General features: G+C 22.3%; 1 protein-coding gene across 1 annotated transcript; it reads right to left on the bottom strand. All coding sequences in view use genetic code 6, as the record gives it.

The window, feature by feature from the left end:
* Positions 1-92: 92 nt before the first annotated feature.
* TTHERM_00654050 (transmembrane protein, putative) lies at positions 93-13,221 on the bottom strand (the record flags this gene model as incomplete). The annotated part of the gene is made up of 26 exons (XM_001013957.2): positions 93-203; positions 279-507; positions 566-1,535; positions 1,584-1,953; positions 2,173-2,713; positions 2,805-2,895; positions 2,984-3,629; positions 3,695-5,650; positions 5,915-7,003; positions 7,083-8,001; positions 8,078-9,014; positions 9,067-9,189; positions 9,248-9,577; positions 9,633-9,817; positions 9,868-10,065; positions 10,129-10,459; positions 10,514-10,585; positions 10,638-10,872; positions 10,923-10,978; positions 11,038-11,336; positions 11,389-11,749; positions 11,801-11,911; positions 12,020-12,285; positions 12,335-12,576; positions 12,641-13,153; positions 13,207-13,221. The coding sequence occupies 26 exons, from the start codon at positions 13,219-13,221 to the stop codon at positions 93-95; spliced, it is 11,196 nt and encodes a 3,731-aa protein (XP_001013957.2).
* Positions 13,222-15,253: the final 2,032 nt, after the last annotated feature.

The following is a 15,253-nucleotide window of genomic DNA, read 5'->3' as shown; positions in this document are numbered from 1 at the left end:
ATGTTAGTGAACAAATAAATAATTTAATTAATAAAAGTAAGAATACAAATATATAAAATAATAAAGGATTATTAAATATTAGTAATTTATTTTCAATATAAATTAAATTGAATTTTCATGTATTGCTGTATATGCTCCAAAGTACAAACCAAGTAAGTGTACTACTTAATTTTGTAAAGGCTGTCGAAAAAGTTTTTTAAGATCTATTTTTTAATTAAAAAACAGAATTTTTAAATTAATTTTTTTTGTTTTCAAGTTCATCATTTAAATATCATTACCTAACTTTAATTAGAAAGATGCTACAAAACAATCTGTTCGTCTTTGTATTCCTGCTAAAGATCATTTAACTCTTTATTTATTTGCTTAAATAATAACTTTGCACATTATTTTTCTGTATAAGCTGTATATTTTAAATTTTTTATTCTATTGTAAGATTATATATCTTCTTGTGTGAAATTTTCTATGTTCATAGAAAGAATACATTTTCTTTTTACATTTATTGAATTCCTAATTTTAAAAATCACAAAATAAATAAATAAATATTTAATGCATTATTTTTTATTACATCATATTTTAACTTTCTGGAAGATTAGCTTATTATTCATATGAAGTTTCAATTTCTTTTTTATTGCTTTGATTTTAAGATATTGTTGTAGCTAAAGATTCTTGATATTATTTTCTAAATTTATCCTCTTTTTAATTCTAAGAGACATTATGTAAATCTACTAAAGATATTTGATATTATTTTTTACTTTTTTAATACTAAAATATGTTAGTTTAAGATTCTTGGAATTCTTTTCTAATTTAATTATCGTTTTAAATTTTAGATTATGTCACATTATCTAAATCTACAATAGAAATTTAAGGATGATTTTAAGTATCTAATGAAGGAGCTAAATAATTTTTTTGTTGAGTTTTAATCATAAATCTACTCATATCTAAAAAACTTTTTTTAATTTGTTTTTTTTGCTTAACTTAATTTTTAAATACTATATCACTAGTATGAGCTTTAATTTCTACGCGATTTGTTCTTTTTTTAATTTTTTTTACTGTCTTAACACCTTGTTTAACTGATAGTTATTTTTTCAATTCGATTTTTAGAAGCAAATCTTTAAACTTTTTGTAGCCAACCTTAAGTTTAGAAACTAGTTATTAATTGAAGACAACTTTTTTAGATTAAAGATTTCTTATTTAAAAATCATGAAATTCGTTAAAAATGATTTTATTTTAAATTATTAATCTTAATTTTTTTAATCTTTTCTAAGTATTTTCGTATTCATTTTTAGCAAATTATATTTTTTTAAAACAAGGTTACAACATTCTTCTAAATTTCTACCAAAGCTGTAAACATATTTTCTTTGAAATAAATACCAAGAAAGCAAAATTTATAATAGCAACTAATATGTAAATTATGACCTAAGAAATATAAGATTAATTGTAATTATTTAATATTATACCCAGTGATATAGTTAAGCAACTCACAATAGATGATATAAAATCAGTTTTGTTTAAATCTGCGATTAAAAATGGTTATTCTATTATTAAAAAAAGTTAAAGTAGAAGTTAATGTAAAATTTAATTACAATTTAAAGAGAAACACATCTGCATGAAAACAATTGCAAGAACTATACATCCTTTCACTATGACTTTTGATTCATAAATATTAAGCACTAGAATGATTATAATTTTCTAAAATGTTTTGACTATCTCCCACCAAAAGCATCTCTTAGAGTATTCATTATATAAGAATCCAAATGAAAATTTCATACTTATAGTATGTAAACTTCTTCTTTTAGTGACTAGGATTAAAAATTGCATTAATGGTATTGTAACTGCCCATAAAAACAGCAATGGCCATAATATAATTTTTTGTTTCTTTGCATGGTTTTAATCACATTCTACTGAAGTAAAAAGCTTCACATAATAACCTCCTCCAACTTCAACACAAGAGATCTTAAAATATTACAAAAAATTATTAAAAAATATAATTTAGATTTATAAAATAAATTTATTTTCATTAAAGTAGTTCATTGGCATAATTATAAATGCAATTATTTATATTGAATTTATAATTATTTAAATAATTAAACCTTCAGCCATAAGCAAACCTTAAAAAAAACAAAATTATTATGTCAAATAAATAATCAAAAATTAAAATATTTGATGGATTACAGTTCCAATGATAAGATTAACCATAGAGGGAAGGTTGGCATAGAGGCAATAATTAAAAGCACAAATAATAATTGAACAATTCATTTTTGTTTTCTAAATGCAACTTTGAATCTTTAAGCATATAAAAAGACAGATAATAAAGAAAACTATCTATGCATGAGAAACAAACAGTCTGTAATAAATAAGATCCACGTTCATAAAATGCTTTATCAATAAGCAATCTTAAGCATATAGAACATTTTCTAAAGGGTTTCCCACAGTTTTATATAAGAAGTTTATTTAACTGGGAATATCTATCCTGAACGTACTCAGACATGAAATAATTTAGAAGTAGTTAATTAAAATCTTAATGTATAAACTTGATTTGTTTCTCTCTTCAAAGCTAGAACCAAAATAGAAAAGCTTCATTTTCATCAGGTACTCAGCATAAATTTTCAATTTAATGTAGTTTATAGATGAAAATACCACCATAGCTATTAAAGCTAATTATCCTGCATTGCTCAAAATGACAAATATCCAATTGTAAGTTACTTAAGTGCAGCTATTCATTAAATTTATAATTCATATTAATTATTATATTAATAATTGACTAAGTAAACTAAGAATAAAAAATTAATGAAAAATGAATTTACTCTGTGCAACTGTACATATTCACTCTTTGGTAAGTTTTTATCCAGTACTGAGCTTTCAAATCGCAGTCTTCACACAACGCTCCAATGTGGCCTATTTTTTATAATATTATTTTAATAGTAAGTAAATATAATATTTTATTATTTTAGATAGTTAATTATTTTGTTTTAATAATTTTTACCTTCAGCACAAGCATAGTTTTACCAAGAAATAGTTTTTTTCAAAGAATTTAGATTCTAATCAGTTTAATTTAAATCACCTAAACAATTTTATTTTTAATTTCTGCATTCAGAGATATCACCTGAACTATTATCTTTTCTCCAATAACCTTAAGGTATCAAAATGATGTCTTTATAGCAATATGCATCACTTAAAGGGCATTTATAGCAGGAATCTGACTAATATTTTAAAGAGTATGTTTTTTAATAGCATGTTTAGCATATATCATATTTTCCATCTTATTTTTAGATTCTTGTGCCTGGTAAACATTAATCTGCAATTTAAAAATATAAAGGAAAATAATACGAGTCAGTCATACTTATTAATCTTTGAGTTTTTGCATCATAAATTGGTAATTTTATTTTTGAACAAGTTAAATTGACATTAATTACAGATCCGAAAGTTCCAAAAATTTGTAGTTTTTTTGTCAAGTTAAAAATTCCTTTATTAAATTCAATCTTTATTGGTTAAATCAATACATTTTATGAAATAGAAAAATATGATATTTCTAAAAAAACTTATTCCAATTCTTCTTTCTTATCAAAGATTTTAGTGAAATTTTTGAATTATTCATTTCTCCTTCCAAGTAAATATATCACTAATTCGTCCTAATTTATTTAAGAAATAAATAAATAAATAAAAATTGTGTTTTAAAATAAAATATTTAATTTACTTATATGTATCCACTATCAATAATAATTTTAGAATTCTTTTGTAGCTACTAGCCTTTATATATTACTGACATCTTAAATGGACTCACTTCTTGATCCGACCCATATTAATTTGCAGTATTTCTGTAAATTATAGTCAACTAGTTCATATTTGGATACTTATTATTTGAATAGTAACCACCACCAACTTTTTTAGCTTTGTTATACAATATTGATGTTGAGAGTATCTCAAGATTGTAAAGTATTTTTTGGTAACTCTATTCATCGTTTAATGATGTTTCTTTTAACAAAATCGAATTCTATATTTAATCGAATTCTCCATCTTCATTAAATATAGCTCCTCCATATCCTTCAGCTACATTATTAATAAATGTAGAATTGTAAATTCTCCCATAAGTATTTTTTAAATATAGGCTTCCACCATTATATGCAGAATTATTTTAAAATATGCACCCATCAATAAGTATTTATTATGCATAATTATTTGGAATAGCTTAATATTCTTCTAATAATCTTGCTTTGTGAAGGGTGACTATTCTATTGAATTAATTAAAATTTTTATAAAAAGCATTTTGTAATTCTGAATTTCTCATGTTGTAAGTTTTTATCTTTTATACAATTTATTTTTCTAATAAAAGTCTCCTCTAACTTCCAAATATTTGTTTATATTTTTTTAGTGAAAATTAATAGTTAACAGCCCCTCCATTTCTTCCTTAATTATTGAAAAAGTTATTTTTCGTTAGAGTAGCTACCTAAGATGTTAAAAATATAGGTCCAAAATAGCAATCAGGACAAATTATATTTTAAAATGTTGATTAGTTTATTTATATTATATTTATTGCATCAAGGATAACTAGAGAGCTCTTTTTCTACTAGTAATACTGAGCATCAGAAATAACATTTAAGAAATAATCTTGCTTTTATTATTTATATTTAATAGATTCATTGCCATCGTATTTTTGAATGCTATTAATATAGTATTATTTCAGGCTCTAGATGTTTAAAAACTGTGTTTATTAAATAAAAATTGATCTTGATTATATAATCTCAATAAAAGTCTAGAAGACAACAACGTCTGAGAAAACACACTAAATAGCTAAAAAAGAATTAGAGAATTAAAACTAAACAAATGGCTAATACAAAATTTAGTTGATTAAGATATTTTAATCAATAGATTTTTAAGGTGAACTATTAACAGAAACTTCTTTGAATTCTACACTATTTAAATTTCTAAAAGAAACATAAGATAACTCATTAGTTTTTATATTATTTGCATTGTTTATAAATCCTTTAATAATATTTGCAAATATATTTAAATTAAAAAATATTTGCACTTAATCTAAAATTAAGTATCCTTTTGATCCTACTGCTGGATCTAAATAAATAATTCCACCGTTAATAGCAAAGTTATTTGAAAATTAAGATTTTTTAATTAATACTGCTACTTTTCTATGAGAGTAGCTCATACTTAAGAATCCTCCTTTTTGATTTGAAAGATTATTATCAGCATTAACTTAGTTTAGCGAAATATCAAGTTAATTTTGATTTCCAGATTGTATGTATATTGCTCCTCCTTCACTATATTTATTCTCAATCTATGCTATATTATTTTTGAATTCTGTATCATTTAAACTTAAAAGAGCATCATATCTTGGTTACCAAAATATGGCTCCCCCTTTAGCAGAAAATGAGTTAGTAAAACTACTTTTTTAAATTTTTAAGACAGTAGATTAACTATAAAATGCTCCTCCTTGAATTTCAGTCAAAATATTTGATTTTTCTTTTTATAAGAAATTAGAGTTTAAAAATGAACAACCTTCTATTTAAATCTATTTTGCTATAATAATTAATTAGCTATATCCTTATAAAGCATTGTTATTATTAAAACTAGTGTCTTACACAATGACTGTAGACTGCTCTGAGTTTATAAGTAAGCCATTTGATGAATATTTAAAAATCTAATTAAATTAAATTTTTTAAAAATAAGTATTTCATTAGAAAAAATAATTTTAAAGTAGGTAATTTTTTAATTTTAAAAATTGAAAACTTGAGTTAATTAATCTATATAAATAAGTTATCTAGTAATTTTTGAAATATATTTTTAATTTACATCCCACTTTAAATTTAAAAGTATAAAACATCTTTTAATTATTTTAAAGGATATTTATTTATTTGATTTTAATTAAATTAATCTAAATAAAATTTATTATAATAAAAATTACTTTTTTCTTAGATATTAAACTATTGTTTTCCAACTTTGAAGACCTGATAAGAATATTTAGAAAAGATTGTGAAGCGATCGAAATTAAATTAACCTCTTCTGATTAATCAAAAATAGATAACTAATTATCTTGTCCTTCAAAATTCAAAATATTTAAGTTTACTTAATTTTCTGTATTTATTGTTATCTAAATTAAGCAAGTTTAGATGAGTAGCTTTTTCATAAAAATGTTCCTTAAATAAATATATTTATTCACATTTTATATTATAATTTAAGGATATCTAATGCTCATATTTTTATCAACTTCTTACTTTATATCTAAGAATTTGATATTTACTATATTGATATCATTTAAAACCATAAATTTAGAATTTTCGTTATTACAAATTACCATTCTATCAACAAACAATTAATAAATTCTTTTTATTTAAAATATATTTTAGAATTGGTTTTACGATAAGGTATTATCGCAACTGAAGATGATTCCTCTTAAATTCACTTTGCCTATTGTATTAGATTATCCTATAAATTCTAAAAGTAATGGACCATCTCTGCTCATAGTGTTAGTTTAAAAGTAAATATCAAATAACTAAAATAATATTTTTTCTGAACCAGCTAGTTTGCTATCTTAATCATAAAATTTATCAATTATAGGCTCCCATTACTTATCAAGATCTTCATACTCTGGATCATATATCATTTTGGTTCTTTTTTAAGGCAGATAAGTGAATATGTTTTAGTTATTTATTGTATTTCTTGTCAAATATAATGTATATACCAAGAGTTTGTTAGCCTAAAAGATCCCTTATTTGATATTTGTACTAGTGATGTTATTTTCTTAAAATTGAATATTTTTTTTTTCATTTCTGATAAAAGTTTGTATAGCATAAAAACTAAATTAAGATTCTAAAACATTTTTTAATATCATAATATTACTCCAAAGAGAAATAATAGCTATATTTTCTTTGCCATCTAAAAGGAAAAATATACTATTTTATCCAAGATAGTTGTTAAGAAGAAGACTATCCTCAAATTTTAAAAATATCTTTTTTGAAGAGAAACTCATAAAGCTCGAGCTTTTAAAAGTATTCTTTTTATAAATATAGAATAATTTAATTAATATTTTTAAATAAGGATTTTCAAAATTAAATTTCAAGTTAATTTTTTACATTTTGTAAGCACAAATTATTTAAGGTGAGATTCAAGGAGTCAAATTAATCAAACCTATTTAAATCTATTTAGTTTTTCATGTCATAATATGACTTTTAATACATCTTTATCAGTTCAAAATTTTGATATGTAAAGTTAGTAAAAGTAGTGTTTTAGATTATTAATTATTTTTATAAATTAAAGATTTGAAGATCAAATAAATTTTTGTAGTAAATGTTAAGACCTGAAGGATTAGAGAAAGTAGTGTTGATAATTTATACACTTTTTATGTAGGGCGTATCAAATATAAATCCTGTAGGCTTTAAATCTTCGAGTATAAGATTCCAATCAATTCTCTAAATGTTAATATCTGTAAAGCCAACAAATTTAATTTATCTTCCAAGTAAAACCTTACTTGTTATATCAGTTTAATCAGGATTTGAAGTATTAAATGTTTGAAGTGTTAAGACAAATTCTTTGAGTGTGAATATTTTTTGCATCAAATTGCTTTCTATAATAACATTTTCATAAATTTAGCACGTAATGCTACTAGGAATGAAATTCAGACTCACATCGATTTTTTGCAATCCTATTTCATTATAAATTACGACAGCTCTCAAAAAATCAACTTCATTTACAATTACTTTATCCCAATTAATTTCACCAGCTCTTTGTAAATTATAAGGATTACTCGCCAAACCTTGTCCGATTGCACCTCCTTTCGAGCCACAAGTAACATAAACTTCTGTTTTTTTTTCATAGTAGCAACCAATATCATCTTTTTTGCATAGCAAGCATTTTTTATTTTTTTAATCAAACCTCCAGTGATAATCATCACTTATTTTAATGTCCTTAATATTTTAATTACATCCTAAACACTTAGCTGTATATAAGCTTAGTGGATTATTTGTAAGTTAGTAATACTAGCATCCATTACATCTAAAATTTAAAGTAAATAATATTTTAATTATTAACTCAATTGAAAAAAAATTTAAAATAAAATAATGTAAATTACGAAAGAGGACAAATAAAGCAGTCATTATATTCTTCATTATAATTTACCATTTAATCAATGTTATTCATAATTTTTTAAAAGTAAAAATCAGTAATGTAACCTAAAATTGAACTTATTTTTTTCTTCAATTTCTAATTATCGCATTTTAAACATCTACTTTACTTTTTATATTGATAGCAATCAAAACAATATTCACCGCACTCAACACTAACACATTTCTTTTTATTATAATCAAAATAATAACTATCGCTACAGGAAGTGCAGATCATGCTAATATCTTAACTGTTTAGTTAAGCTAACCTTTAATCTAAAGAATTTTATGGCCTCATAATGACTATTTATCTTGTAAAATTTATTAAAGAGTCACCCTCAAAGCAAGATTCGCATCCATCAGGACACTCTTGACATCCTCCTTAAGTAGGTGTAAGATCGTTTTCACATTTTGTACATTAAAATAGTGTATTATAATTATTTTTATAATTGTAACATTTCTCGCAGCCATAAATCTAGGAATTACAAACAATATTACATTTATTTGTGTTAAAATCATAACTATAATTTTAAAGACATTCATAACAAGTTATCATTTCATAACTGCTCGGCTTAATTACTGGGTTATTATTATTCTCAGGATATGTAACATACAAAATAGGTGCTTTACAATTACTATAATAGTTATTAAGATCTTTTCTTTCAAATAAATCTTGCTTTGTACAAATAGTAGCATATGCATCTTGTTAAAAAGTAAGTATAGAAGTTGTTTGATTACACATAAGACAACCTTGAGCATAGGTGTTGCTTGAGCTTGTAAAAAACCATTAATTTGTAGTAAATGGACTCATTTCATAAATAAAATTTTATTTTGTAAGAGGAATACTTGATTCAAAAAATATTTCATCCAAGCAATCTTCCTATAGCTTTTTCACACAACTTATTTCTAAAATAATTGAAGATTTAATAATTTGCTATCAATTAAAAAATATTTTTACAATCAATATTGAAAATGAACCCATCGATACATGATACACATTTCTTGATCTTCAAAAAGCTATCTCCAGAATAAAGATCTAAATTAAGATCAAACAAATTTGTAAGATTATAATTTTAATTTCCTATTGTGATAATTGAAAATTCTATTTAGTAAATATTGAATTTAAGAAAATATTTTACCCCAACTACAAATATTGCAATTATCACCACATAATTCACAACTGCTAAAGTCTTATTTTAAAACTAATCTTTTGTTAGGTTCACATTAGTCACATACAAGTCTATACTGTTCTTTGGATAGCTAAAAGATATCTAATGACTTTAAAGTAATTTAATCTATTGACCAATTTATTGTCTGTAAATTATAAAGTCCTCCATAAAAACAGGTTAGACATTAGTCAGGGCACTTTTAACATTAATTAATTTTGAAATCTAAAGTGAATCCATCTTAGCACTTTAAGCAGATTGATTATGAACCTTTTACTTAGCATGTTATACACCCTGGTTAACCTTGAATTTAATTTAATACTGATTAAATAATTTTAAAACAAAATAAATAAACTACATTAGCTCTTAATAGTATTATTTTCATTTGAAAGCTATGCTAAGCTACTTTAATCGCTACTCAATTGCAAGATAATAGTTTCTTCAAATAATTTTGCTAGTCTTATTATACCTTCTTCTTAATACATAATAACAAAATAGTAGCAATAAAAGAAATCTTATTTGTAAACAAATTCTCTTCTTGGACTATTATTAAAAATATTGTTAAAATAGAAATTTATTTTATTAAATTTTACGGGTATAATGAACTAATATCACATTAAATTCTAATCTTTTATTATTTGTTAGTTTTGAAATTTAATTCATTAATTTCCACTTATTTGTTAGTGATATTAACATAGATACAATTTTAAATTTTAAGATCATAATTCCTATAAAGTATATATTCATCTTCACATTAAGTGCACCAATTATTGTCTGTACATTTATAGCAGCTTTATTATATAATTATTTATAAAAATATTAAAAATGTTTATAAAATTAAATTATTATTTTACCCTTTTGGACATTAACTAAGATTTTTATAAATAACATCCAAACCTAAAAATGATTTATTATTATTATTACTATTACCATTTAAAATATCGTTTTGTTCTTTTAACCCATAACATTTATTATCGCCAGGTTAATTATAAAATTAAGGACATTATTGACAAACAGAGGCTTTGTCAAACATATTAATACACCTCCCATAAGGATCTGTACATTATATATCATCATCATTTTTGTAATTATTTAAATCATATGTTTAACAAGGTACATCAACATTTACAAATTTTAAACATTGATTAGGCTTAAGTTTAAATTTATTGGTTTATATACAGGCCCCTAAATAAATGTATGAAAAATAAACATTATTTTTATTTTTAATAATTAATTTACTCTGTCTTAAATCTAGACATGTTCCTTATGGACAAGCTCTACAATTTCTAGAATCTAATTTTTGGCAAGTTCCTTTTTTAATTTAAAATATTTAAATATTTTTTATAATAGTTGAATTAATTACCATCAAAACCCATGCATTTATCAGAACCTACTGTATTAAAATTAAGGCAAGGATTTTCTTAATTTGTAAGATCTAAGCACTGACCCTTTTTGCACATTTTACAGTTTTTTACATTATCCTTTTCTAAGCAATTTTATTTTTCGTCTGTACAAATTATTTTATCTGTATCCATGGATACACATTAACCTTTTCCATTTACGATTTAAAGACAATATTCTCCCATTATACAATTTTACTAAATAAAAAAAAGTATGTTATCAATAATGTTAAAATAATTTTTAATACTGCATCTTTATCATATTCATTTAAGTAAATGCATTGGCCTTTCGATTTATCTACACCTAAAAAATTTTTAAAAAATAAATATAATTTAAGATTGCTTAGGTTGGTAATATATTACCAATAATATTGTTCTATTTGCTGACTCTTTCACAGAAAAATAAATCATCTTTTTTATTATCTTTTTTATCATTATCATTTTTATTTTCTTTTTTTGAATCATTTTTATTTTTGTCTTTATTATTTTATTCTTATTTATCTTTATTACTTTTCTTTAAAATTCTATTATTTTTTGCTTCATAAGATTCATAATTTAGTTCTCCTAAATTTATTTCTAGTTGATCTCTTTAACTATTTTTTGAATATTCATCTCTATCTTCAAAAACATTTTTTTATATAGATTTGCTTGTTAAACAATGTCTAGTTTTTAAAAACTATAAATATTTATTATATTAATCTAAAGAAATTTTACGAATTTTCACATAAAACAGCTTCGCTTTTCATATCTCTTTCTTCCAAGCAGTTAGTGAACTAATCTTTTCCAACTAAAATTAAATCAAAAGCTTAACATGTTTATTGTTTATTTAAGCAATTTCTACTATCACAGTAAATAGACTTTTAAGTAGCACTAAGACGCAAGCATTTATCATTATCATATGCCCTTCCAATAAACTAAAGAGACTCTAAACTTGTTTGAGTAATATTTCCATCTTTTGTTTGAAATGTGTATTATTTGAAATACCTACATTTAGGCAAAGACGAATTTTCTTAATAAAGACACATTTGATTTTAATAATCTAATGAGCATCTTATTGAAGAAAGATTTTATTTATCTTTTTATAATAAATATTTTATATTTTTAAAATAAAAATTTAAATACAAACCTGTATATTAGGAAATATATGAGCTACAGGTGTGATCTTCAAGCTTTACTTATTTATTATCATCTTTACTATCCAGAGAAACACATTATTGCCAAGTAAAATTATCTTGCCCTTCTTAAAAAAATTATATACAATAATCTCCAAAACATTCAATTATTTTTAAATCACTCTTTGAGATTTAGCAAGAATGTTTAATAGTTTTGCCAAAGTATTAATTACTCATTTTTACACATTGAGTATCTTTATACTAAGAATTTTTTTTTTAAAATTCATCTTAATAAAATAAATTCTCTCTTTCATTTATTTATTTAAGCTTTTGAATACAATATCCTGCAGTACACCCGACTGCCCACTGTTTATCATCACCACCACAATATCTAAAAAATCCAAAACTTGAAATTGTATTTTATTGTTCTATTTAAAGCTTTACACATTAATATTACTTTTTACTAGTAGACTTTAATTTGCAGTATCCAATAGAGCACCTTTTTATTTACTTAGAATAAAAATTAAAGTATTTAAATTGATACTTACATAAACGAAATATCATTTTCAGATGTGATGCAGTTTCCATCTTTATCTTATCCTCTTATTTTGTCTCCAAATTAATTTTCATCTAAGTTTACACATATTTACTAACCTTGATCAATAGTTCTAGTTTAGTCATAATATTTGCAATAATTAGACTTATAATCAACTTCAAAATCTTGATAGCAATATTTAATTGATTTATAATAATTTCCTTTGTAAACGCAATAATTATCAGTCGTTTTACCCTTTTATTGTTTAAATAATAATTACATATAACCTATAAATAAATGAAATGAAATATAATTTTACTATTGGGCCTTTGTCATCTTTCGAAATCGATAAACAATATTTATTTTATTCATCAATACATATATTATTATTTTATTCTGAAAAACAATTCAAATATTCTTCTTAAACATTTTAGTTTCTTTTTAAACATTTTGAGGTTTTATCTACACCAATATATTTATATTTGTTTTGATTTAAAATACTTTATTTATATTGCTCTACATTCTTATCTTGATATGTTTCGATATTATATTTAACTTATTAGGTAGGATCAACGCATTTCTCTTTAGCATCTTTATCAAAGCATTATTATTGTTTACATCCTTTCATACAGCAGTAATTAATTTCATTTTATTTTTTTACAAAGTTTTCATTTCTACTAACACATTCCATTTTCTCAGTTCTCATTTCATATGATTCATGCTTTCCTATCATTTGAATGTACAGCTTATCTTAAAATAACGTATTATCTTCAAAACTAAAGCATGCCGAGGAATATATTTTTATTTGATTTTTATGATTATCTAGAAAAGCCTATTTTAATTCTAAACAAAAATTTTTATCATAGTTTATCAAATAAAAATTACCATCATAGCTTCCATACATTTTCATTATATTTTCTCCTATTTCAAAACACTTTCCCTTAAATATTCCTGCTGGTATGCTATTTGACCACATATTTTCATCACTTAAATCAATACATTGATCGTTTTTCATACAATAGCTAAAATTATGACTGCATTAACATGGTTCAGGTTTCTATTCTTCTGAAGTAGTTGAGTTTGTTTATATTTTCGGACTAGGAGGAATTCTACAATCACAGCAATCTTAACCTTTAGTTATAATAATTTTATAGAGTTATAAAATAAATATTATAATTAGAGATTTTTGATAAAACATATTTTGTTTTGTTATTTCTTTAAATTTTTTAGATGCTTTATTTTAACACTTTTTACTGATTTTATTTTTTTCTTCAATTATTTTTATAAAATTATGTGTTTTCTATTTATATAATAAGTTTTTACAAAATTAACTATGAAATCTACTAGCTTATAAATTTACTTTACACTATATTAAAGATAAAAAGTCTTAATTCAAATTATATGTAATAAATAAAATATTTTAAATTTACTATTATTAATTAATTCATAAATTTTGATAATTTTTAATACATTAACTCAAAGTAAAATAAATGATAATTTTATTCATTATAAATACTCAATAAATAATTATACCAAACCCCCTTATTGTCTTGAATTTAGTATTGTTTTAAATTAAATAAATTAATAATTAGAGTGGGAATAAAGTGGTTTTGCTTTAAGAAAATTTAAAGTATATTCATTCCTGTATCTAATATACTTACTTACATTTAATACATACTTGATAAGAAAATAGTAACAAAAAAATGTGAATAGAAACTAGAACCATTATTAATTAATCTTTAATTTGATTAATTATGAGTGAAATATAGATTTATTGTAACCCAAGAAATATTAATTAAGAAAATATATGATAAATCAATTTTAATAGCTAGCTACTGATACTCAAAATTAAAAAAATTCAAACTATTAAAAAAAAGATTGTAGTACCTATTCTAAAATAAATTAAAACTATAAGCCTATTCATTAAAAAAATAACATCTTGTGGGCTAATAATAAGATGTAAAAATAAAGATAAAAAAGATATTCAAACCATATAAATTTAATATAAAATATTTTTATTATTTTTGATATAATTTTGAAGATATTTATTCTTATTTTATTTCTTATCATGCCTATTGCTATTTATAATTATCAGCTTTTCTAATTAAAAACTTTCTGTTCTATACTCAAAGTATTTCTGCTAATCTATCAGAGAATTGGATCCTTTTATAAATTTATTACTATTTAATTCTTATGTAATTTCTTTGTTTGTAATTAAATTTTATACAATCATCAATTTTATGACTATCTTTCAATGAGATATCTTTCTTTTTTAGTTTTTTTAATCATCTAATTTTCAATATCTCCTATTCCCTAAGTTTTATAATTTTATCTTGGAGTAAGATATTTTAATTTAATTTATATGTTTTTAATTAATTATTTGGATCTACTCTATTTACATACTTAATTAGAATTTAAATGGATTCTAAATATTTCTAAGAGCCACTTTGAATTTGTGAAAAAATTTAATTTTCAATAGATTATCAAATTTAATCTTCTTGTATAAAAATATTTGAAGTATTATAAGCATTTTTTTGGCGATATACTTTCTAAATAAATAAATAAATTATATTTTAAAAATATTAAAGCTAATTATTTCCATAAGATACTTCATTTGAATGAGGTTAGCTATTTTTTTAATTATCATAATTTTCATGTTTACTTGAAATAGAAATCCCTATAAGATTTGTATTTTTATCCAAATATGATTATATTGGAAAAGCTTTTATTTTATTTAAATTAGATATAATTCTTTTATTCTACAACAAGAATTAAAGAATGAATTGGCTGCCAATTAATTTATGGAGTGATTTTAATTTTAGTATGATATATTATTTTCAGTAAATTCAAAGTTAATAGATTCATGCTTGTTTTTTAAAATTAAATATGTTTTTATATTTTTTGATATTTATTAAACAGAGATGATCTTTTA

The sequence above is a fragment of the Tetrahymena thermophila genome, assembly GCF_000189635.1.
Source record: "Tetrahymena thermophila SB210 genomic scaffold scf_8254667, whole genome shotgun sequence".
Taxonomy (NCBI): Eukaryota; Ciliophora; class Oligohymenophorea; order Hymenostomatida; family Tetrahymenidae; genus Tetrahymena; species Tetrahymena thermophila.
This window is presented reverse-complemented; position numbering and strand designations above follow the sequence as displayed.